At 42.2% G+C, this 26345-nt stretch overlaps 1 protein-coding gene across 1 annotated transcript; it reads left to right on the top strand.

Annotated features, from left to right (window-relative positions):
• The first annotated feature begins 261 nt into the window (after positions 1-261).
• Positions 262-12229, top strand: LOC131553439 (tripartite motif-containing protein 16-like). The gene is made up of 6 exons (XM_058798118.1): positions 262-869; positions 1232-1327; positions 1408-1641; positions 10099-10258; positions 10394-10441; positions 10669-12229. Exons 1-6 carry the CDS (start codon positions 297-299, stop codon positions 11187-11189), a joined length of 1632 nt encoding a protein of 543 aa, XP_058654101.1. The 5' UTR covers positions 262-296; the 3' UTR covers positions 11190-12229.
• The last annotated feature ends 14116 nt before the right edge of the window (positions 12230-26345 follow it).

Below are 26345 nucleotides of genomic sequence, written 5' to 3'. Positions count from 1 at the left end.
TGCTCCTTTGCAAAATAGTCCAATATTGTCATTTGTTAGGGTTCGTTATTCCGTAGTGTTCAGGTCCAAAACAGAACATACTGTAGATGTTACAGTGAGTGAGTGAGTGTGTGTGGGGGAGAGACTCTACAGGAGCATTAATGAGGAACCTGCTTTACAGACTCGCAGACACACCTGTTTTACATACGTCACTCAAACACAGAACCAGGAAACAGGAATCAAATGAGTTCAGGGAAAGAGAAACTGAAGTGTAGTTGAGCTGTTGTGTGTTTGTGTCTCTGTGTTCATGCAGTAAAATGGCAGAAGCCAGAGTTTCTCAGGATGAGTTCAAGTGTGCAGTGTGTCTGGATCTCCTGAAGGATCCAGTGGCCATTCCCTGTGGACACAGTTACTGTAAGAGCTGTATTACAGGTTGCTGGGATCAGGAGGATCAGATGAGAGTCTACAGCTGCCCTCAGTGCAGACAGACCTTCAGTCCAAGACCTGCTTTAGCTAGAAACACCATGCTGGCTGAAGTGGTGGAGAAACTGAAGAAGACCAAACTCTCTGCTGACTGTGGCACTGGAGCTGGAGATGTGCAGTGTGACGTCTGTACTGGAAGAAAATACAAAGCTGTCAAGACCTGTCTGGTGTGTCTGAACTCTTACTGTCAGAATCACCTCGAACAACATGAGAGTTTCTTTAAAGGAAAGAGACATAATTTGACTGAAGCCACTGGACGAGTGCAGGAGATTATATGCCAGAAACATGAGAAGATCCTTGAGGCTTTCTGTCGCACTGATCAGATATGTATATGTATGCTGTGTATGATGTATGATCATAAAAACCACGATATTGTATCAGCTGCAGCACAGAGGACAGAAAAACAGGTATTTAAAACTAGCAATCAAGTTAAAACTAAGTACAGTCACCCAACAGTCTGTTTGTTTAAAGCAGCAGCTTAATTACACAGAACACAGAAACACTATGGAGCTCTACATCTGTGTCAGTTTCGCTTTTATAATACTTACACTTGTAGTATGAATCAAGCCTTAATCTTCATGATAATTCATGTACGATGATTGTAACAGATTTTCAATTCTAGAGTTTGAATTTACAACCATAAGTTATCAGTCTAGATAAATAACCTTTTAAAATGCCTCACCCTGTGTTTACTGGATTCATCTGATCACATGATGATTTAGTGCCAGTAGTTTTCTGTGAGATTCACTATCATCTGTTTGTCCTGCAGAAGCAGCTGAAGGAGACGCAGAAGACGCTCCAGCAGAGAATCCAGCAGAGAGAGAAAGATCTTCAGCAGCTGAGAGAGGCTTTGGAGTCTCATAAGGTGAGTCTGGAGAAGAAGAGAAGTTTGTCTCAGTCTCAGTTCAGACTCACTGAAGCCTGAATCACTGTGTGTCCTAACAGCGCTCTGCACAGACAGCAGTGGAGGACAGTGAGAGGATCTTTACAGAGCTCATCCGCTCCATTGCGAGAAGCCGCTCTGAGCTGATACGGCTGATCAGAGATCAGGAAAAGACTGCAGTGAGTCGAGCTGAAGGACGACTGGAGCGACTGGAGCAGGAGATCAATGATCTGAGGAGGAGAGACACTGAGCTGGAGCAGCTTTCACACACACAGGATCACATCCAGTTCCTGCAGGTAACACAGATCTAGAAGAACAGGATCATAGTGGACTTGAGCAGATCCTGCTGTGACACCAGACTCACAGAGAAACATTTCATGAGTGTCTTATTATATAATCATCAGTCAGACTCTCATCTGATCATCTTCTTCTGAAAGAGACACCGCTTACAAATGGCTTTCAGCTCTGGTAATCGCTTAGGAATCATTTCTTTCTTCTGGAAAATATATTTAGCTGTCAAACACCACGAGCACCACCAACAGTTCAAAACTTCACTATCATTTCAGCTTTATTACATCCATTTCCCTTCTGATTTATTACATCATGCTGAAATCAGTGAAATTGATAATACTGATTCTACATAATGTTCATCAAATTGAGTTTTATTTGTCTGAATTAGATCATGAAGACCCCTAATATGAAGTCAGGCTGTATATTAGCAATGCTTCATTATATTGAAACCAAAGCAAACCTAAGCGTGTCTTAAGTATCCATGTGAAGTTTCAGTGTTTAACTGCTCTGAAGTCCTATTTCGTTCTTTCTGACCACCAAAGGCAGTGCTTCACACTGGATGTTATCTCATCACAGATGCAAAGGCAGGGTCTAATGCAAACAATATCCCCCGTGACCAGGATGACTCGGGGTCCTCCCCTATTTTACCCCGTGACTTCCTGCATATAGGTCGGAGAATATTAAAGGAAGACACTTGGAAAAACTGTTGCTGTTTCACAACTGCGCGTCCTCCAGAGGCTGCATCGGATTCAGTTGAATTCATCGGAAAACAGTGTAGTGAAATTGGTACGTTAATGCTCGTGGTTCGTTTTCGTTTTCCCCAGCATTGTTTGGTGGCTAGAGAGAGTGTTTTCGCTCTGTGACACTGCCGGATAGTATTGTAGAATCTCACAGCTGTACAAGACCATATTAAGAGTAGTTGCGCTCTGTTCGGTATCTGTGTATATCTATCTGCGATTCTACTAAATGCTCTACTGAGTGCGTGCATTCATATATTAGGTGTGTATATTGTAAACGTTAACATTAAGGATACATATATTTTTTTTTACACACAGATTGTTATTCACATTGTGTGTGTATAGTATATGCCATTATACATATATATATATATATATATTGTGGCAAGGTGGAAGAATCACACGACAAGGAGAGCTCAAAATAAATCCTTAGGTTAGGTCTAAACCTAAGAACGCTCGTACCTGAGTTTTCGTGCCTGGCCTCGGGGCGGCACGGACGGCTCCTACCTTCTTCTCCTGGGGCTTTATAAGGCCCCGTCCCACCTGAAAACCCAGGTACTTTGCCTCAAAGAGCGCCAGATGGCATTTGCAAGGGTTGGCGGTGAGTCCAGCCCTCCAAAGCTCCATCAGCACCCTCCGCAGCTGGTCCAGGTGGTCCTCCCAATGCTCCGAGTGGATGACCACATCGCCGCAGCGTATTGCTGGTGTGGCCGTAGTAGAATGTCCATTAAGCATTGGAAAGGGTCCGGTATTGCCAGTGCCCACTTGGAGTCGAGAAGGCAGTCTTGGGTTTGGCTTCTTCGGAGAGTGGTACTTGCCAGTAGCCCTTTGTGAGGTCAAGCGTGGAGATATACCGGGCCCTTCCCAGCTGATCCAGGAGCTCATCCACTCGAGGCATCAGGTACCCGTCAAACTCCGAGACTTCGTTGAGGCGCCGGAAGTCATTGCAGAAGCGGAGGGTGCCATCTGGCTTAGGTACCAGGACAATTGGGCTGCATGATCACCCCTAATTTCAGCATTTGTTGAATTTCCTCCTCAATTGCCTGCCGGCGAGCCTCTGGGATCCGGTAGGGCCGTTGTTTGATGACGACCCCTGGTGGCATTTTTATGTCATGTTGGAGGACTTGGGTTTCCCCGGGGACCGTGGAGAACACATCCGAGAACTGACAGATCAGGTGTTGCATCTCAGCCTTCTGTACAGAGGACAGGTGGGGGTTGATGTCCACTAGTACTGGTTCCATGGTGGTGAGTGCAGCAGCCTGGTCCCTGGTTCCTACCCACTTCTTTAGCAAGTTTATATGAAATAGTTGTTCCGGGTTCCGTCTCCCTGGTTGGCGCACTCGGTACGTCACTGGACCGATTTTCTCTATCACTGTGTAGGGCCCCTGCCAGGTGGCCAGGAACTTGCAGGCTGCAGTGGGAACCAGTACCATCACCCGATCGCCCGTTTGGAACTCCCGTGGCTGGGCTGCCCGATCATAATGGCACTGCTGGGCCAGCTGAGCTTTTGTCAGGTGTTCCCGGACTAATGGCATGACGCGATCGATTCTCTGCCTCATTTTGGCGACATGCTCGATGATGGATCGCTGTGGGGCGGGCTGCTGTTGTTCCCAAGCCTCCTTCGCTATGTCGAGCAGCCCTCGAGGTTGTCAGCCGAAAAGGAGCTCGAACGGGGTAAAGCCTGTGGATGCCTGGGGGACTTCCCGGATACCAAACAGTACATAGAGCAACATCAGGTCCCAGTCCCGCTTATCTTCCCTGGCCACCCGCCGTAGCATTTGTTTGAGCGTCCGTAACTGCTTTATCCGGAGCAGCCGGCAGAGGTCAGCCATTAGCCGGGACATAAATGGGGTCCCCTGATCGGTCAGGATCTCCACTGGGATGCCGACTTGGCTGAAAAGCAGGAACAGCTCATGCGCGATGTTCTTGGCGGTGGCTTTTTCGGAGGGGCACTGCTTCTGGGTACCGGGTGGCATAGTCGACGATCACCAGGATGTGCTCGTGTCCCCGGGCTGACTTTGGCAACCGCCCCACCAGATCCATCCCGATGCGCTCGAAGAGCACCTCTATGATGGTCAGCGGAATAAGCAGCATGGGGGGAGGCGGTCTGGGTGAGGTCTTCTGGCACGCGGAGCACGCCTGGCAAAACCGCTTCACCTCGGCTTCCATGCCAGGCCAATGGAACCGATCACGGATGCGCTGGGTAGTGTTGGCTGCGCCGAGAAGTGCAGAACGGTCTCTGTTTTTGAGCAGGGCACCACCAATAACCTTTTTCTCTCCCCCCTCCGCTGGGCGACACAGTAGAGCAGGCCGTTCTCAACGATGAAGTGGGGAAGAGGATGGGGCTTTGGCCGTGTGTCCACACCATCTATTGTACAGACCTTCGACCAGCAATGCTTTAGGCGGTCGTCTTCCCGCTGGGCTGTTGGACCTGTTAGAACACATCATAAAACACGTTAGGATTCTGGGAAGGGGACTCACCATCTCTTCCACTGTCTGAGGCCAAGAGAACGGGGCCCCTCGGCAGGGACTTGGTAGCGAGGTGCCCTCCGGCGCGCCCTCCCTCTGAGGAAAGGGCGGCGCTCGTTCCCCAGCCTCCCGGCGATGGGCCGCCTCTGCCAGGTCGATCACCTCTACTAACTCCAGTGTGGTCGTGGGATTCCGCATACCGACTGCTTAACGATAGGTTCAAGGCAGGGCTCGGAGGAGGCGATCGATCACGACGCGTTCCGTTGCCTGGGCAGCTGTGGGTTCTCCATCCATGAGCCAGTGTTGTACGAGTCGTGAGAGTTCAGCTGCCTGGGCACGTGCCAGCACACGAGGCTGATACCCCCAGTCATGAAAGCATTGGGCCGCACATATCGGTGACAGCCTGGGGCCAGGATTTCCCTCTTGACGTCATCATATCGTTCTGCGAGAGCCATAGGTACACTGAAGAAGTCCCGTTGGGCTTCCCCAGTGAGTAGGGGGGCCAGCGCGCGTGCCCAATCGTCGCGGTCCCATTCTTCCGTCGTTGCAGTATTCTCAAACATTTGGAGATATACCTCTACGTCATCGTAGGCCGTCATTTTTGGCAACAACTGGGCGGCCTGCTCCACCTCGCCCTGGCGTGTGGCGAGATTTGCTGCTGGCGAATGCTGACCTCCGCCAGCCACTGGAGGAGTTCGTCCATCTCGTGGGGAGGAGCAACCGCCTAGGAAAACAAAAGAGAGGGGTGGGTGAGTTAACAGAGATCACTTGTCGGTGAATACTTCCCCTAATCTGCCCGCATTCTCCACCAATGTGACGGGTGGAAGAATCACATGACAAGGAGAGCTCAAAATAAATACCCCGGAGGGTGGATTTATTCACCAACGAAGATTTAAGGTGAGAAGTGGGGTGCTGAGGTGAATAAGTGCTCTCCGTGATAGATTCCAGTACGCTGTGCTTCCGTGCGGTGCTCGGGCGGTGCTGATCGGTCACACACTTGTCTCTGGAATGAAGAGGAGAAAACACGTTAGTTCTCAGCATAAGGGAGACGAGAGTTCCCTCTGCCAGGCCTCGCACGGCTTATCTGGCCGCAGGCAAATGAGTTCCAGCTGTGGCCGATCAGACCGTGATGAGCAGGTGGGGGTGTTCCTCGTCCGTCTCCAGGGCAACGCTGATGTGTCTTCAGGACGCTTGTCACAATATATATATATATTATCTGGAATAGTCCAGTGAAAAGGCTCTACTGAATATAGTGATAGTCAGAGTGTTTTCGCTCGGCTTACAGGAATTTTATCCACTCTAGGATGGAAAAATATCTCATGCTTGCACATTGTGCATGGCCACTCTGCAGAAGAATGATGGGCACGACTGCTGCCTCTCCTGTTTAGGCTTGGAACACCTGAAACAAGGCCTCACAGAGGATGCCGGCATGAAACTGCAGAGTTATGTCTTGGGAGAGGAAGACTTCAAGGATAGCTTTGGTGGAAGGACTCTTGGGTGAGTCGCTATCAACACCACCACCACCACATAAATCGGCAGCTAAACGTAAACATACTGAAGCAACGTGTGCTTCGGCTGGTAAACGATCTAAGGAAGATCTCTTAGCCAAGAAGGTGGATGTGTTGACTGCTGAGTTGGCTCAGATTAAGTCCTTGCTTGTGAATTTGCAAACGTCTGAGAAACGAGTTTCTTCACGTGAAGCTCTAACTTTGGAGTCACCCATTTCTGAGGAGGATGTCATGTCGGTGACTGCTTTTTACAGTCAGTTCTATGAGGATGAAGAAAGGGAGGTTACATCAGAGATTCAGTCCCAGGTCTCTTATGAGGAATCCCAGGATACTGATCGGGGATCTGTAGAGGGTCCACAGTCAGAGCAGGAAGTGGTGAAGCGGGCTCTTCGGGCTGAATTGGCTTGCCTAGGTCTTGATACAGCCCTGGCAGCAGCAGCCTCTACTGGTGCTTTTTTCAGAGGTTTGGCTCAACCATCTCTTTTTACCATTCCACCATCGAAAGATTGATTGATGATCAACCCAAAATCACTTACGCACCACACTAGTACAGGCAGAGATTTGGCTGCGATGCAAGATGTAGACACTTTTGGCCTGGGTCAGATGCCTAAGGTTGATCCAATTATTGTCTCATTTGTTCTCTCTCCAAAAGGTTTTGAGGCCTAATGTCCATTGCCCTCGGCCTCAATGTTGGATTACAGATGATGTTCTTATACAGGCATATAACACGGCAGCGCGTATGGGTCGCATTGGCAATTCTCTCTCCCATCTTATGTTGGCTTTGTCCCAGTCTCTTCAGTCTTCTGGGAGTGATGCTACAACCCAGGACTTAAGTAATGCTACGTTACAGTCAATAGAATTCATGACAAGAGAACTGGGCAGGCTTATGTCAACACACACAGGCACGCCGACAAGTCTGGCTTGCACAATCACCCCTGTCTGAGGCCTGTAGGAAAACACTGAGGGACCTTCCAGTAGTCCCCGGACAACTCTTTGGCCCAGCTGCACAACAGACACTAGAGCGCAGTGTCCAGGTGAATCAGACCAGACAGCAGTTTGCAGACCTGAGGAGAGTTCTACCATCTCACTTACAGTACAGACAGCCCCCTAGGGGCCATGAATTGCCGCGTTCTGAGTTTTCTGAGCCAGCCTCAGCATTTGGAGCAGTCTCTTAAAGTAGAACGATCTCTTCAGCAACCCTGGGGATGGGGACAGCAATCATTTCAGGCCCCAAAAAGCAGGGCGCCTGCCCAGTATTCCCCCAGGAATGCTAAAGGCCAGGGACGAAGGACCTGAAAGTCTGTGGCCACCCGTTGGATGTTTTTCTCATCAGCAGCTCAGTTACTGGAAAACAACAACTTCAGACCCATGGGTGATAGCAACTTTAACTCAAGGGTACAAGCTGCAGTTCCGACAGCAGCCTCCCTCTTTCAAGGGGGTCAAGATGACCACAGTTTCAGACCCTGACAATGCAAATTCCTTAAAGCAAGAAATAAAACAACTCCTAGAGAAGGGTGCCATTGAACCATTAAAGTGGTCAGAACGGCTCAGTGGGTTCTACTCAATATACTTCATAATTCCAAAAAAAGACGGCGGGGTAAGACCTATACTCGACCTTCGCTCCCTCAACAAGTTTCTGAAGATACTTCCATTTCGCATGTTGCGTGTGACCGATGTGCTCCACGCAGTAAGGCAACAGCACTGTTTCACTAGCCCACGACTGGCCAGATCAGTTACTGTATGCCTTTCCCCTGATACCATTGATCTTAGCAACTGTTCACAGAGTCCTTGAGGGATCCCACAGGCTGCTGCTAGTGGCACCGAACTGGCCAGGGAGACCCTGGTTTCCAATGATGTACAGGCTCTTAGAAGGGGAGCCCTGGAACCTTCTCCTCCACCAGTTGGGAGGTCAGATTTGACACCCGAATCCAGAACTTCTACAGCTCTGTGTTTGGCCTCTGAAGGGTCAGAACCACTTTTGAGAGTCTTTGATCAGAATGTACAGAACACTATAATGAATTCTAGACCACCTTCCAGCAGGAGTGCTTATGCTTACAGGTGGAAGTTCTTCTCTGAGTGGTGTAGGGAGGAAAGAGTGTCCCCAGAGATATGTCCTGTCCCCTTGGTGTTACGTTTTTTGCAATCTCTGCTGGAAGATAATTTGGCAGCTTCTGCCTTAAGAGTTTATGTAACTGCAATTTCAGCACACCGTGTATGAATATATGGGCAGCCATTGGGATCTCATGCCTTGGCTATTCAATTCCTTAGACGTGCACAGTGACTGAGTCCTTCACTACTGGTTCGGTAGTGAAGTTGTGGCCAAACCCAGCATTTCTCCCCAAGAGGCTCTCTGCCCTGTTTAGAAATCAGGCTATTGAGCTGGCAGTATTTAATCCTCCAAGGTAGGATTCACAAGAAGAAAGTGGATGCAGACTCTTGTGCCCAGTAAGGGCTCTCCTTGGCTACCTCAGGGCCACAGAAGATTTTCGGCAATCAGACCAACTTTTTCTCTGCTTTGGGGGGCAGAGAAAAGGTCAGCGCCTCTCAAAGCAGAGATTGTCACATTGGGTAGTGGAGTTTATCACAAAGAAACAAGTGTAAAGTCCGCACACTGAATTGACTGCTCCATAAAATATTTTTATAAAGTATATATTTTTATGGAGCAGTCAATTCAGTGTGCGGACATTACGTTTGTTTCTTTGCTATAATTTGAATTTTTTTTTTGTCCTGCACCTGAGCCTTATTTGGGTTTGTGGGATGTGCGCAACTTTCTTACATTTTGGTTAGTGGAGGGTATTACCCATGCTTACCAGTCTAGGGGTTGTCCATTGCCATCAGGAGTGAGATGTCATTCAACAAGAAACATTTCAACTTCTTGGGCGGCACTAAATGGTGTCCCCTTAAGTGACATCTGTGCAGCAGCTACATGGTCATCTACGAACACATTTTCCCAATATTACAGGATTAATGTGGCTGCATTGGATACTTTTGAAACAGCTGTCCTGTTGGGACCCTCAACTTCTTAGAGGTAAACAGGACCTTCTCGTGACCTTGTAGTCATAAGACATCCAGTGTGAATCACTGCCTCTGGTGGTCAGAAAGAACGAAATAGAACAAGAGTTACAAATGTAACTGTGGTTCTATGAGTTCTGGATGACCGCCAGAGCTTTCTATCACTCGGAGTCAGGGCAAGGATACTCCGTAGGGACAGTCTGCAGGAAGTCACAGTGTTAAATAGGGGAGGACACCGAGTCATCCTGGTCACGAGGGACTTTGTTTGTATTAGACTCGACCTGTGCATCTGTGATGAGATAACATCCAGTGTGAAACACTGCCTCTGGCGGTCATTCAGAACTCATAGAACCGCAGTTACATTCGTTACTCTCGTTATAAATAATGGTCAATCTAATCGTAGCCTTTGAGCTGCTTTTCCTGGGAAAACTACTCAACCCTACAATGAAACTATATTGATGTGCTTGAGCTGGACATTTATGTTCTTAGCAGATGTTTTATCATCCAAACTGTTTCCTAGAAAGTTCACATAGAGTGTAAGTGACATATACTAGAATCTGTAGCTCTAATTTGATATAATGAATATGAGAAGAATGAAGTTGATGCTGTGAAAGTGCTGGATTGAGGTGAGTTACTAAAGATCAGTCGAGTCAACAAGAGCCGCACAAATCTGATGTTGGACCAGGTTATTGGGTGAAGTGTGGAGCTGATGAGTTTTGATTTCTGTTTTCTGTAGAGTTTCCAGTCTCTCTCAGCTCCTCCTGAATCTACAGACGTGAATGACAATCTCTTCAGTTCTCTCGTCTCTTTTGATGGTCTGAGAGAATCTGTCCATCAGCTGAGAGACAAACTGGAGGATTTCTGCAAAGAGGAGCTCAAGAAGATCTCAGACAGAGGTAAAGTCCTGGAGATTCATCTGCTCTTGGAGTCCATCATCATTTCATGTCATGGAGAACATCATATTAGAAATGTGTTAGGAATGGATGCAGGATCATGAGAATCACACTGTTCATGTCTGTTGATTTCCACAGTCACATTCACCAACATTGTTCCCAGGACCAGGAACCACTTTCTACAATGTAAGTCACTAAGAAAACAAGCAGAAAAACTCACTGAGTGTGTTCATGTTCTTCCTGTAGAAGGTGAAAGAAGAGTTTTATAATTGATGATGTAAATGATGATTTGCACAGATATCTGGTCATCTGTACTGAGACACTGATGATACACTGAACATGAAGAGTTCAGCTACATGAAAAGATCAAACAGATTCATAATTCCTGATTCTGATGTGTTTTATCTCCATCAGATTCCCATCAGCTCACTCTGGATCTGAACACAGTGAATAAACAACTCCGTCTGTCTGAGAGCAACAGAATGATTACTTATACTGATGCAGATCAGCTGTATCCTGATCATCCAGACAGATTTGATTATTATTTTCAGGTGTTGTGTAGAGAGAGTGTGTGTGGACGCTGTTACTGGGAGATTGAGTGGAGTGGGTTTGGTGTGTGTATATCAGTATCATATAAGAGCATCAGCAGGAAGGGACAAAGTAATGAGTGTGTGTTTGGATCTAATGATAAGTCCTGGAGTTTGTACTGCACTCCCTCCAGTTGCTCATTTGGACACAATAACATAGAGACTCGTCTCCCTGTAGAGTCCATCATCAGTAGAATAGGAGTGTTTGTGGATCACGGTGCAGGAACTCTGTCCTTCTACAGCGTCTCTGACACAATGAGCCTCATCCACACAGTCCAGACCACATTCACTCAGCCGCTCTATCCTGGGTTTTATGCTGCATATGGATCATCAGTGAAACTGTGGTAATTAATCAGAATAGATTGATGGGAGATTCTACCCATAATGCTTTGAGCTGCATGATGAATCAGTTGATGTTATATCTCTTCTTTTCTCTTCATGACATTAATACTGCAGCTGAACTTCTGTGAGTGAAATAGGGGTGTCCCCGAATAGTCGACGATTTGATGCTTCGATTCGAGGAGCCTGATTCGACTCACAGTCGAATATTCGCGGGGTGTTATGATAATACCATTTTGGCTACATGGGGGTGCTCAGTGTCTGATTTCACATCGAACTACCGGTTTTCTCCCAATAAGTTAATATACAGCCTATTATGATAATGCTGTAAATAAGAATCTTAAAAGAAAAAAGCTTTAAATAAATATCTTAACCTGCCTGAATAAATCCAGCTTCCCCTATAGATTAAAGTTTCACTTTCTAATCCGTGACGGACAGAGGAGCATTCTTGGCGACAGGGATTTAAATCTTTAACAAGACTCAAAGTGACACAGGCAGAGTGGAAGACTTCTTCTTTTTTTTTTTTTTTTTTTTCTCGATCAGGTAGGGTACAACAAGTGATTTCAAAACGTTTCAGTCGGTTTATTTATATCGTGTATATATTATTGATCTCGTATAAAATGCATTTGGTTGAGTTACGCTGTGGTAAAGCGCTTCATTCGCACATAGAAACTTTTTCACCTAGATATCACTCTATAGAGACTGTGTCTGTTCCCCGAACTAGAAAATACAGAAAACATCCAAACCAAAGTAATAGTAACAATTTAATTGATGTTCAACAAATAAAAAAACGATATAATACAGATAAACACATGATAAAGCTTGGCTTATTAAATATTAGATCCCTTTCTTCAAAAGCACTTTTTGTAAATGATATGTTCACTGACCATAAACTAGATGTGCTTTGTCTGACAGAAACCTGGCTAAAACCAGATGATTACATTACTTTAAACGAGTCTACACCCCAAGATTACTGTTACAAACATGAACCGCGTCCAAAAGGTAAAGGGGGAGGTGTTGCTACAATTTATAGCAATATTTTCAGTATCTCTCAGAGGTTGGGTTTCAAGTATAATTGCTCAAGTAATGGTGCTTCATATAACGTTATGCAAAGAAACAAGTGTTAATGATAAATCCTGTGATGTTTGTACTGGCTACTGTATACAGGCCACCAGGGCACCATACAGACTTTATTAAAGAATTTTCTGATCTTCTATCGGAGTTAGTGCTGACTGCAGATAAAGTCCTAATCGTTGGTGATTTTAATATCCATGTTGATAATGACAGAGATTCGTTGGGATCAGCATTTTTAGACATTCTAAACTCTATTGGTGTTAAACAACACGTGTCAGGATCTACTCATTGTCGAAATCATACTCTAGATTTAATACTGTCACATGGAATTGATGTCAGTGGCGTTGAAATTTTGCAGCAGAGCGATGATATCTCAGATCATTATCTAGTCTCCTGTATATTCCATATAGCTACAGCTGTAAAGCCAACTTCTTGTTACAAATATGGTAGAACCATTACCTCTACCACAAAAGACTGCTTTATAAATAATCTTCCTGACTTATCTCAGTTCCTCAGCATATCCAATAGCTCAGAACAACTTGATGATGTAACAGGAACTATGGACTCTCTCTTTTCTAGCACTTTAGATGCGGTTGCTCCTTTACGCTTAAGGAAGATTAAGGATAAGAGTCCAACACCGTGGTATAATGAGCACACTCGCGCCCTAAAGAGAGCAGCCCGGAAAATGGAGCGCAGCTGGAGGAAAACTAAATTAGAGGTATTTTGTTTAGCTTGGCGGGAAAGTACCCTATCCTACAGAAAAGCATTAAAAACTGCAAGATCTGATTACTTTTTGTCTCTTCTAGAAGAAAACAAACATAACCCCCGATATTTATTCAATACAGTAACTAAATTAACGAAAAATCAAGCATCAACAGGTGTTGGCATTTCCCAAGAGCATAGCAGTAATGACTTTATGAACTACTTCACTTCCAAGATCGATACTATCAGAGATAAAATTGTATCCCTGCAGCCGTCAGCTACAGTATTGCATCAGATAGCGCACTATAGACCCCCTGAGGAACAATTCCACTCATTCTCTACTGTAGGAGAGGAAGAATTGTATAAACTTGTTAAATCATCTAAACCAACATCATGTATGTTAGACCCGATTCCATCTAAACTACTAAAAGAGCTGCTTCCAGAAGTCATAGATCCTCTTTTGGCTATTATTAATTCATCATTGTCATTAGGATATGTCCCCAAAACCTTCAAATTGGCTGTTATTAAGCCTCTCATTAAAAACCACAACTTGACCCCAAAGATCTAGTTAATTACAGACCGATCTCAAATCTCCTTTTCTGTCAAAGATACTAGAAAAGGTAGTATCCTCACAATTATATTCCTTCCTAGAGAAAATGATATCTGTGAGGAATTCCAGTCAGGATTTAGATCGTATCATAGTACTGAGACTGCTCTCATTAGAGTTACAAATGACCTGCTTCTATCATCTGATTGTGGTTGTACCTCTTTATTAGTTCTACTGGATCTTAGCGCTGCGTTCGACACTATCGACCACAACATTCTTTTGAATAGACTACAAAACTTTGTTGGCATTAGTGGAAGTGCCTTAGCATGGTTCAAATCGTACTTATCTGACCGCCATCAGTTCGTAGCAGTGAATGAAGAGGTATCATATCGATCACAAGTGCAGTATGGAGTACCTCAAGGCTCAGTACTAGGGCCGTTACTTTTCACGCTCTATATGTTACCCTTGGGAGATATTATCAGGAGACATGGTGTTAGCTTTCACTGTTATGCTGATGATACTCAGCTCTATATTTCTTTGCCCGGTGAAACACACCAAATTGAGAAACTAATGGAATGCATAGTCGATATAAAAACTGGATGACGAGTAATTTTTACTGCTAAATTCTGAAAAACAGAGGTGTTAATTATCGGACCTAAAACCCCACATGTAATAACCTAGAACATTATCTAACACTTGACGGCTGCTCTGTCAATTCTTCTTCATCAGTCAGGAACCTAGGTGTGCTGTTCGATAGCAATCTGTCATTTGAAAGCCATGTTTCTAGCATCTGTAAAACTGCATTTTTTCATCTCAAAAGCATATATAAATTGCGACCAATGCTCTCAATGTCAAATGCAGAAATGTTAATTCATGCGTTTATGACCTCAAGGTTAGACTATTGTAATGCTTTATTGGGTGGTTGTTCTGCACGCTTGATCAACAAACTACAGTTAGTCCAAAATGCAGCAGCTAGAGTCCTTACTAGAACCAGGAAATATGACCATATTAGCCCGGTTCTGTCAACACTGCACTGGCTCCCTATCAAGCATCGGATAGATTTTAAAATCTTGTTAATTACTTATAAAGCCCTGAATGGTTTAGCTCCTCAGTACTTGAGCGAGCTCTTATCGCATTATAGTCCTCCACGTCCGCTGCGTTCTCAAAACTCTGGCCGTTTGATAATACCTAGAATATCAAAATCGACTGCGGACGGCAGATCCTTTTCCTATTTAGCACCCAAACTCTGGAACAGTCTACCTATCACTGTTCGGGAGGCAGACACACTCTGTCAGTTTAAATCTAGATTAAAGACCCATCTCTTTAGCCTGGCTTACACATAACACATTAATACGCTTCTATTATTCAAATCCGTTAAAGGATTGTTAGGCTGCATTAATTAGATGAACCGGAACCGGGAACACTCCCCATAACACACGATGTACTCGTTACATCGTAAGTTGAATGGCATCTGCGCTAATGTTTGTCTGTTTCTTTCCTAGTCTGTTTCTCGGTCCGTGTCCGATCAGATGGTGGGTCGGCGCCGAGGTGATGTCTGCGGCCCTGATCGCCGGGCGGAGACCAGGACGCCCAGATGACCCCAGAGATATATCCCCAGATATATCAACCAAAATAACAAAATAACTAAAATATAATAAAATACCTAACTACATAATACTACTATTGTTAGAAATTGCAACAAAATTAAAATAGAAATAGAAACTTTTGAACTGCGGGTTTCGTCTGGTCAGAGGAGAACTGGCCCCGACTGAGCCTGGTTTCTCCCAAGGTTTTTTTCTCCATTCTGTCTCGGAGGGAGTTTTGGTTCCTTGCCGCTGTCGCCTCTGGCTTGCTCAGTTGGGGACACTTAATTTCTAGCGATTATCGTCGATTTGATTGCACAGATACTATTTAAACTAAACTGAGCTAGACAATGACATCTCTGAATTCAATAATGAAATGCCTTTAACTGAAAATTGAGTGTTTAATCTTATTATACATTACTGACACTCTATCCTCCAATTTGATACTGTTAAGTGCTTTGACACAATCTGTATTGTAAAAGCGCTATATAAATAAAGGTGACTTGACTTGACTTCATTGTAGTAGGCTACTATACATACGGTGATTTTCTCTTCAGCGCGCGGTGCGAGCAGAACAACAATGCAGAATAATTAATAACTATGACTGGCACTGTCATATACATATAATTATAATGAGAACACTATTATAATAAAACGCTGTGATTTTTTAGTGTTTAGTTGTGTTTCTGCATGTTATTAGTGCGTGAAGAACGCGTCCACAAAATTAGTTCATTCAGAGCCGCGCGTTCATGTGCATTCGGGGCATTTTGTGCAGATAGCTTATAAATTGTAATATTAACGTTATGTTATATAAATAACGAAGCGTATTCTATGTGAGATAAATTAGTTAAATCCCATTGATTAAAAACCTGCTATCATATTCTTCATTCTACTGGTCATCTTCAGCACGCGCAGCTCAAAACAGAAATGCAGAACTTTATAACTACGATCATATACATAACGTTATAATGAGAGCACTATTGTAAAAAAAAAAAAAAAAAAAAATGTTGTGAATTCTGGAGGATTTCGCTGACCTTTAATGTTAACTATCTTTTAATCAAAACATAAAACATTATTTACTCCGTTTGTATCTGCGGGGCGTCCGTTACACATTTACCTTGAGTATTTATGACTGTCCAACGTCTGACTTGACTCTTGGTAATATATTTTGCCCCGCCCCCAAATATATGATTCGACTATCGGCATGATTCGAAAATGAAAATCTTTAGTCGGGGACACCCCTAGAGTGAAATAACACGAATCAGAACAAATGTGTTTAATAAATCCTCATATAGACAGTAAGATCAGTGTGTGTGTGAGTCCTGCTGAGTGACCATGTGTTTCTTTTCTCAACCTCCGTTTGTGTTGATTGAAATCAGTTTTAATGTGGTTTCACGTCAATCATTTTTGTTATTACTACAAAAATGACTTTTCAATTCAAATCATCACACAAAGTCAATAAATTATTTTCACAGTTCAACTTATGGAGCTCCAGCCTTTTTAAGAATTTTCTGGGGGTTTCTTGTCTTCCAGCATCACAAGTCGCTGTTTTTATTGTCATAAATTTAATTGTTAACCATGGAATTACAAAGAAAACATGGAAAACAAAGCTACAATGCTTTGAGAAACAGCTTTTTATTTTAAACACATTTAGTACAAGATTTGTACAATTGTTTATGACTGTAATTTTATATCAAAATATGAGTGATTTTATTCCACAGTATTTTTACTGGAAATCCTGTTATGATACCAACCTTTTAGAAACCATTGAAAGTGTAAGTAAAACGTTCTCAAACTTATTGAAGACAAGCAAACAGTCAATAATAAAATAAGAACAAAGGAACTAATTACAAGAAAATAAAATGGAACAAATTATAAATAAATTTCACAAGCAATTCATGGCAGTGAATTAAACGTTTTGAAATAGAAAGACTGAAATTGCATTTTCTTGTAAAATGTATACTCCAATAATCTGTTTTATTCACAATTCAGAAAAATCCTTTTTTACAGTGTAGATTTATCTATAAGAAATAAAGAAACACGACAGAAATTGAATAAAGCAGTCAAATGTGAAAATAAATCACAGCGACAACAACCCCTTTGTCTTCTGTTGAGCTGCTTTACAGCTGAAACTGAACCTTACAACATTTACACTGTTTTTTTTTTCCTGTGCATTACTGTGAAGCTAAATCTGACGTGACTTGGATCTCTGCATGTTGAGGTTCAGAGGCGTTTCCAGTCGTCAGTAGATGTTGTTCTCCAGACGTGAGCTGGATCTCCAGTGTCTCTGTGGGATGTTTTGGCCTCTAACAGCTTTAGCTGTATTTTCCTTCTGATGTAATGTCATGACACACACACACACATGGACCTGTTCCGCCCTGAATCATCACTGCACGAGCTCACAGCTCCAGTGTTCTGCTCTCAGTGTTTGTTTGTTTTTACTGGACACACACTCATGTTTGTGAGCAGAGGGAGGTCAGAGGTCACAGTACAGTTTGTCAATCACATGTCACACAGCAACATCTCACAAATAAAGTTTGCATTTGTAATCCAATTTCTGCTTAAATGAGTCAAGACAAAGATGTTAAAGGTGCAGTATGTAATACTGACAGCTAGTGGTTTAAATAAGTACTGCAGTCCAAACTCACAATATTGAATAAAGTTGTCCAGACTGGGGGCAGGGGAAATCTTCTTTAATAAAATTTTATGAATAATCAAAAGCTTAATTGTTAAAATAATGAAAGAAAACATTTTACTTTTTCAAAGAGTTCAAAATGCATTTTATTATCAAACTCGGTCCTGGAGAGCCGTTGTCATGCAGAGTTTGGTTTACATTCAAGAGAAACAGAGATGCAAACTATACCTTTCGTCCAAAATCACCGTTTTTAATTCAAAATAGGTCATTTGTGTGATTCATGTAGATCCGAGTTGCTACTTCACACATCAGTACAAAAAAGCTCTGAACTTTTTTTTTTTTTTTTAATGTCTTAATAGTGATAGTATTATGTCTAAATATAAATCCAACAGCAAAACATGTGAAAAGAACTACATCAGGGAGTGGAAATGGCAATGGAATGGAAATCCACTTAAGCCTGGGACATTTTCCATTATATTATCTCTAGGAATAAAACAATTTTTTTTTTTTTACATAGGCCTATAATGTTCCCATTTTATATAAAATATACAAAAATGTGAATAAATTTGAGACATAAAAATACTGTAAATATACAGGGGTGCCAACACTGGCTGCAGTACACTGTTTTCTGCCAACTGGCAGTTGGGTTCCGTCCATATAATCTACGAATGCGTCGCATACCCAGGCCATCCGAGAGAATGAGTTTGCGAGTTAATTAATATAAACACGATTATAAGTTGACCCCTTGTCATTTGAGATGTAATTTAAAGCTTAATAAAGTGTTGGGAATAAGTATCAACTTATTTATCTAACAAACAACAGTAATTTTCTGTAAATCTACGTCAGTTACAGAAGCTTCCGGGCGAGCAGATTCTCCACAACTTTGGCGCCTCCACTCTGTTGCTGTGACTCGTCAGGATTGTTGCGTGTTCTCTCTGGTTTGATTTCATGCGCGAGGTAAGCTTTCTGTGAAGCGCTCGCCTGAGCGGAAAATCCAGTAGCCCCTCAATGCAGAACACAAGATCCAGGGGGCGAGGTTGGCTCCATATCTAGGGGGTGAAGACAGATAGGTTTAGGGATGTGTAAGGTGGGAGGAGTTGGATCTGGACCCAACCTCACCCCCTGGATCTTGTGTTCTGCAGTGAGGATCATCTCGAAAAATGCACTGTTGCTGCCAGATCTCGATTGCCAAAAATGACATTGTGTTTAATGCGAAAATAACTTGCCTAAATCAAATGAAAAACATGGTTAAGTTACATTTTCATGCTTTCTCAAGAAAAGGAAATTTTGAAAGTCAACTGAAAACATATCTTCTTACATTTTTGGTCATAGACAATGTATGTTGAAGATATGGGTCATTCTGGATAAATGAATAAAGTGATAAAAATATACAAAAAAAAGTTTATAAAATTTATTTAAAAAATTAAATAATAACAAACAAGAAAAACAAAGGGAAAAAAACCATTTATTCAGAGATCGCCATGAAAATAGCCTTGATTCTGGCATAGTGTTAAAAAGTGAATAAATAAATAAATTATTAAGTTGCACATGCAGATCTGCCAACCTCTCCTGTTCCTCTGAAAGTGCTTCGCAGTGGAAGCAGTCTGCCCCTGTGAATGCAGCTTTAGCATGGGTGTGGGAGCTGCGGTGGAGTGGACGTGTGTGTATCAGTGTCATATAAGAGCATCAGCAGGAAGGGAGGTGATGAGTGTTTGTGATCAGTCCTGGAGTTTCTTCTGCACTCCCTCTAGATACTCATTCATACACAATAACATAGAGACCAGAGCTGGGTAGTAACTGATTACATGTAATCTAGATTACGTAATAAGATTCCAAAAATGAAGTACTTGTAATTAGAGTAATTAAGTTACATTTTTAAATACTCGTAATCAGACTATAGTTACTTTTTTATTGATTACATGATTACATATTATTCACACAATAGCAATAAATTATTCATCATTTATTGATTCTCTCTAAGTCCTCTTTTTTATCTTTTAAATTTTCCTTCCTAAAATAGTCTACTGCTTATATTCATTCAGAAAGTCCAGTTTTGTAGACATTCACACAGAGATCAGTCATTAATCAGGTGGCGACACAGCATTTGACCAATGGATTTACAAAAGTCATTTCAGGTTTAAGAAGTGTTTCAACATTGCATCAACTAATGATGAACACCATTTATTTTTATTTGAATTATCACTCAGTAAAGTAGGTTATGTATATTATTGTATACTATTGAATGGCTTTTGTCTTTCAAACTCATTAAAATGCTCAAATTCTCATTATTTCTTATTTGCAGACATTCTCAAACTTGTTGTCATCTGAACCTCTTTCACGTAATATATTTACTGTAAAGGGGTGGTCAATCAGCAATTCTGTAAAATATCTCCCTTTGCATTGAACTTTGAGCATCGTAACTTTGCAGATGTTGTTTTTGCTCAAACAGCAACATTACACACTAACTAAAGTTAAAAAGTGAAATCATAATCAGTGACCCCTGAAAGTACCCCTGAAATTTTAAAATAAATATTTTAATAATTAAGTATCACATTTGCAGATTCACGGTTCTCTGACATTGGTTAATAGTGATATGGCATGCAGGTAAACATAAAATATTTCTTCTTTTTTAGTAAGTGAATTATTTTGATTGTTATTTTAAAATGATTTATTTTAATTTGACCTTTTTTTTTATTTCATTACATTTTTGCCTTTCATTAAACTCACAGACTGCAGTTCCTTTACGAGCCCCAGTTTGGGAAACCTTGATGTAATAAAATGTTGAATGCATTTCATGTTGTTAATTACAATGAAAGGAATATATTTTCTCACTCTTTGTATTTTTGCATCATTATGGTAGAAGATTATCCTGTTTAAATCAATGTGATAAATGAGTAAGGTCAAAAGTAATCTAACAGTAATGTGATTATATTACCTAAAATGTGTAATGTAATGGATTACGTTACTGACTACAATTTTTTTGTCATGTAATTTGGAATCAGTAACAGACTACAATTTGTAAGTAATCTACCCCGCTCTGATAGAGACTCCTCTCTCTGTGAAGTCCATCATGAGTAGAATAGGAGTGTTTGTGGATCACGGTGCAGGAACTCTGTCCTTCTACAGCGTCTCTAACACAATGAGCCTCATCCACACAGTCCAGACCACATTCACTCAGCCGCTGCTTTATTAACACATATTCCTGCTGTAATTCATGATTAAGTCAGGTTGTTATAAAACATTTAGTAGTTGCCAGCCATCTATTTTTGTGAGCTCATCTAAAGTGAGGACTATTTATACCTTGAAAAGCATTTACAAAGCTCATTTATCTTCCAAACAGAAAAGTTAAACACAGCACAGAGGGATACAGAACACAGAAATATTTTTTTCAAGATGCAAAAAATTAAACTGTACAACTGTACACTTGATAAAAAATGAAAAATAAACCTCTGCAATTTCATAGAAAATCATTTTGCATCTTAAAATAAATATTTCTGAGTTCTTTATCCCTCTGTGTTGTGTTTGTTTATTTTTATTTTCTGTTAGGAAGATAACTGAGCCTTTAAATCTTTGTAAATGTCACGAATCTGGTCTGCACTTCCATTCATTCACCACCAGAGGTCACTCGCTCACCACATTGTCTCACACAGCACACCGCACACTGGACTCAATTTCCCATCATCCATTGCACTGATTGCACACACAGCTGAAGGCACTGATCACACAGCATCACTAATCACACACTCTATTTAAACCCTGGACTTTGTTTCCCTCACTGCCGAGTATTGTATGTGTTTACCACTCCCCTAGCCATAGCAACTCTACAGAGCCCTTGTCAGTATCCTAGTCTTGCTTTGCCTGTTTTCCTGTGTTCGTTTTCTAGTCCATGTTTCCTGAATTAACCCTTTCCCTGCCATTCCGTGTTTCTGTTCAGTTCCTGTATTGTCCTGCGTTTTTCACTCCCCGAGTGTCAGCTGCTTTATGGAACGTTTGTTGTTTTCTAGTCTGTGTTCCCAGTATTTACCCCTGTCTCACTGTTCAGACTCTGTTTATTCCCTTGCCTGGATTATAGCCCGTGTACCTGGATTATCTCTCTGCCTTACCCTATTGGATACTGTTAGCCAATCGTCGACCCACGCTTGTCCTAGGATTACTCTTGTCTTGTCCCTGCCATACCTGTTTGCCATTGCTCGACCCTGCCTGTATTATGACCATGCCTTTAAATAAAAGCTTGCACTTGGATCCGCACGTCTCACGTCTCGTCAGCCCCGTTACAGTAATAGAAATGCTTATAAATCAAGAACAATGCATTTATAGCTGTATTTATAAACTGCTTACTAATGACTTCATGTTGGGACAATGCTTTATAAAGGCATTATATAAATTGTTGTTTTACTGTTTTATTGTTGTTAAATTGTTTATTTACTAATGCTTACCTAATGATTCATAGCATGCAGTTATTATAAAGTGTTACCAAACTTTGTAAAGGTTTAGGACTATACATCATTAATGGCAGAACCAGAGGAGATAGTTTAGGCAGATTCACCTACTGCTCCAGATTAGGAGCCAGTGTAGTCGATTACTCAATAACAGATATTAATCCAAACTTTATTTATGCCTTTATAGTTAGACCTCAACTTCCCATTTCTGACCACTGCCAAACAGTCCTTTACCTGAAACAGTCATGTGACCGGGTCAGCACTCCTCCCCTCAAACATGAAAAACTGTTCCCTTTAAAACCAAAACTCAGCTGGAACCAATCTAACACTGAACAATTCAGAGAAAACATGAGCAGCTCTGTTATACTAAAAATGCTGGACGACCTCATGTCCACAGATTTCACTCCAGATACTGATGCTCAGCAACATCCAATCTTAATGATATATTTCAAACTTTGGCCACTATATCTAACACTAAACGACCAAACAAACATAGAACAAACAAACAAAAAGTAAAAAAGAATATGTGGTTTGATAATGAATGCAGTTGTCTCAGAAAAGACCTTCGACGACTTGCTAACAAAAAGCATAAAGAACCGGCCAATCAGACGCTACGCCTCGCCTACTGCAACTGCTTGAAAAACTATAAAAAGCTCATTTGCAACAAAAGAGATCAATATTATGAAGCTAAAATTGATGAAATCGATGAATCAATAGACCAAAACAATTTCTGGAATCTCTTTAAAAAATGTGAAAGCCTCAAATCAAACACATTCCTCCAGTGCGGCACAGTCTGGAGCTCTTACTTTAACACTCTTTACTCAGACCTCGACCAGCCCCAAACAACAACACAGAGACAACTAGAAGATTTAAAGAAAACAATCAAAAATGACCAAAACCCATTGGACATGATTATAACAACATCAGAAATAACAGAGCACATTAAAAATCTCAAATTAAAGAAGACAACATCAGTAATGAAATCTCAAACTCAGCAGCCCTTACATCATTCAAGCTCTGGCAAAATGATTCAGTCTGATCTTATCCTCTGGTGACGTCCCTGAGACCTGGTCTGAAGGACTGGTCACTCCTGGATATAATAAAGGAGATAAATTCGATCCCAGTAATTACCGTGGTATTTATGTGGGCAGTAACCTAGCAAAGCTTTTCTGCAATATAATAAACAACCGCATAGTGACGTTCCTCACAAGACACAACATCCTAAATAAATCACAAACTGGCTTTTTACCAAAACAACGTACATCCGACCACATCTATTCTCTCCACACTCTAATTAACACAAATCTAAAGGCAAACAAAGAAAAATATTTACATGTTTTGTTGATTTTAAAAAAGCTTTCGACTCTATTTGGCATGATGGTTTACTATACAAATTATTACAAATTGGCATTTAAAAACAGTAAATGTGCGGTGAACATTGTGAATCTCAGAAGTGTGTTCTTCCAGCAGAGTCGTGGAGCGAGGCAGGGATGCAGTCTGAGCCCGACCCTGTTTAACATCTACATCAACGAGCTGCAGAAGCTCTGGACCGCTCCGGCAGCATCCCGGGCCTCGCTCCGCACGACTCTGAAGACCTGGTTCTGCTGTCCCCCACAGCCGAGGGTCTCCAGCGCAGCCTGGCCCTGCTGGAACAGTACTGTGAGGAACGGGCACTGATGGTCAACCTGGACAAAACCAGAGTCACGGTGTTCCAGAAGAAGGCCAGGTCTCAGGGAAGCAGATACCAGTTCAGTTACGGAGGAGAAGTCCTCGAGCACAGCAGCAGCTACACTTACCTGGGCCTCGAGATCTCTGCATCAGGGGGCTTCGGTCCGGCTGTGAAGGCCTTGAATGAGACGCCCGGAGGGCATTTTATGCCATCAAATCACGGTTTGGCCAATTAAAACTACCAATTAAAACATTGTTACGTCCCCTGACGTAATTGTGTATATTGGGAGATGGTTTTGCCACAGCCATATCACCCCACTGAAGCTAAGCAGGGTTGAGCTGGTCAGTACCTGGATGGGAGACTCCTGGGAAAACTAGGTTGCTGTTGGAAGAGGTGTTAGTGAGGCCAGCAGGGGTGCTCACCCTGTGGTCTGTGTGGGTCCTAATGCCCCGGTATAGTGACGGGGACACTATACTGTCAAAAAGCACCGTCTTTCAGATGAGACATTAAACCGAGGTCATGACTCTCTGTGGTCATTAAAAATCCCATGGCACTTCTCGTAAAGAGTAGGGGTGTAACCCCGGTGTCCTGGCCAGATTCTCTCCACTGGCCCTTATCAATCACAGCCTCCTAATAATCCTCATCCATTTGATTGGCTCTATCTCTCTCCTCTCCACCTGTAGCTGGTGTGTGGTGAGCGCACTGGCGCCGTTGTCCTGTGGCTGCCGTCGCATCATCCAAGTGGATGCTGCACACTGGTGGTGGTTGAGGAGAGACCCCCCACATGATTGTAAAGCGCTTTGGGTGTACAGCAATACACAATAAAGTGCTATATAAATGCATCATTCATTCAGATGGTCACATGTTGTTTTCTCCTCCCTCTGTTTCTCTTTCTCTCTCTCTCTGCTAAGTAGCGGTCCAAACCATCTGCAGGTGATTTCAATTAGCGGCAGCATGGCTTCCCGGTTATGCAGTGTGTAAGAGGGATAAAGGAGCAGAGAGACACGGCTCAGGAGGAGTCCCTTATCCGCTATCCCAGAGACGTTGTTGTATTATTTGCTCTTGAGCAATTTGTTATATGTGAACCTAAGGTGTGGGTGCCGCAACATTAATGTTGAGATTCTGTGTGAATCTAGAATTGTGAAACCATGTAGGGAGTTGGGCGCCGATTTATTTGGGTTTAACCCCTTCTAAACTTTTCACCTGTTTTTCTTTAGTCAGGGAGAGAGGTAAGATTATTGTCTTTTATTTTGTTTTCTTTTGCCAGGGAAGTTATTTTGTTATAACCTTTAGAAAGACTGTTTTGTTTGTTATTTTGGCATTTGCTCTCTCCTGATGCTTTGGTTATTTAAATTGATTAACTGCCCTGATATTGTATATTTTCAATAGTTATTCTTTTGGATTGTTAACTCCTTAATAAAATAATTAAGTATATTTTCGACATTTGGTATTCTTTTGTGTTATGGTGTTAAGTAGAGGATTTTGGTGTGAACCTTTATTGTAAGTGCTACTGGTGAACGTGATAACAGCTGGGATAGAGGAAAAGGAGACTTCTCAACGTTCACTTATTTATTTGATCACCGCTTTTAATTTTATTACTTCTGTTCTGAAACCCCTAGACTAGAGGGCAGAACGTAATAACATGGATTAAATTATATCACGCAATCATTTAAAAGATTCTACTGTACGGGAGTGAAATTTGGGGACTAATAATACATTTTAAAAATTGGGATAAAACTTCAATAGAAAAACTACAACTAGAAATGATCGAAAACATTGTAGGGGTCCAGAGAGGTACGTCCAGTGATGCCTGCAGAGCTGAATTAGGCTTATACCCGCTGAACATTGAGATCCAGAAGAGATGTGTTCAGTTCTGGCATCACCTCCATCGATCTGATCCTGATTCAGTCCGATATAAAGCCCTCCTCGCCAATGAAACCTCAGCAGAACCTCATCCTCTGAACACGCTCGCTCTTCAGCTCGTCCATAAACCCAGCTCCTCACCGACTACAGCTACAACCCCAAAGACATTATTAAAGAAACTGACAAAACTCTGAAAGACACTCATGATGAATCTCTAAAAATACACTTTGACCTTCAAAATAAACTCCAGTGCTACTCAACCCTAAACAGAACCATTACACTTGCCAATTATTTATTGATTAAACCATTCAAAGAAAGACAAATCCTCTCCAAATACAGATGAAGTCACCATGATTTAGAAACAGAGAGAGAAGACACAGACAAACATGGCCAGAGCGAGAGCAGAGGATCTGTAGACACTGATCTACAGCAGATAGAGAAGTCAAGTCAAGTCACCTTTATTTATATAGCGCTTTTACAATACAGATTGTGTCAAAGCACTTAACAGTATCAAATTGGAGGATAGAGTGTCAGTAATGTATAATGATAAGATTAAACACTCAATTTTCAGTTAAAGGCATTTCATTATTGAATTCAGAGATGTCATTGTCTAGCTCAGTTTAGTTTAAATAGTATCTGTGCAATCGAGAACG

This window comes from Onychostoma macrolepis, chromosome 14 (genome assembly GCF_012432095.1).
Source record: "Onychostoma macrolepis isolate SWU-2019 chromosome 14, ASM1243209v1, whole genome shotgun sequence".
Classification (NCBI taxonomy): domain Eukaryota; kingdom Metazoa; phylum Chordata; class Actinopteri; order Cypriniformes; family Cyprinidae; genus Onychostoma; species Onychostoma macrolepis.
Note: the sequence above shows the minus strand (reverse complement) of the source record. Positions and strands in the feature narration are given on the sequence as shown.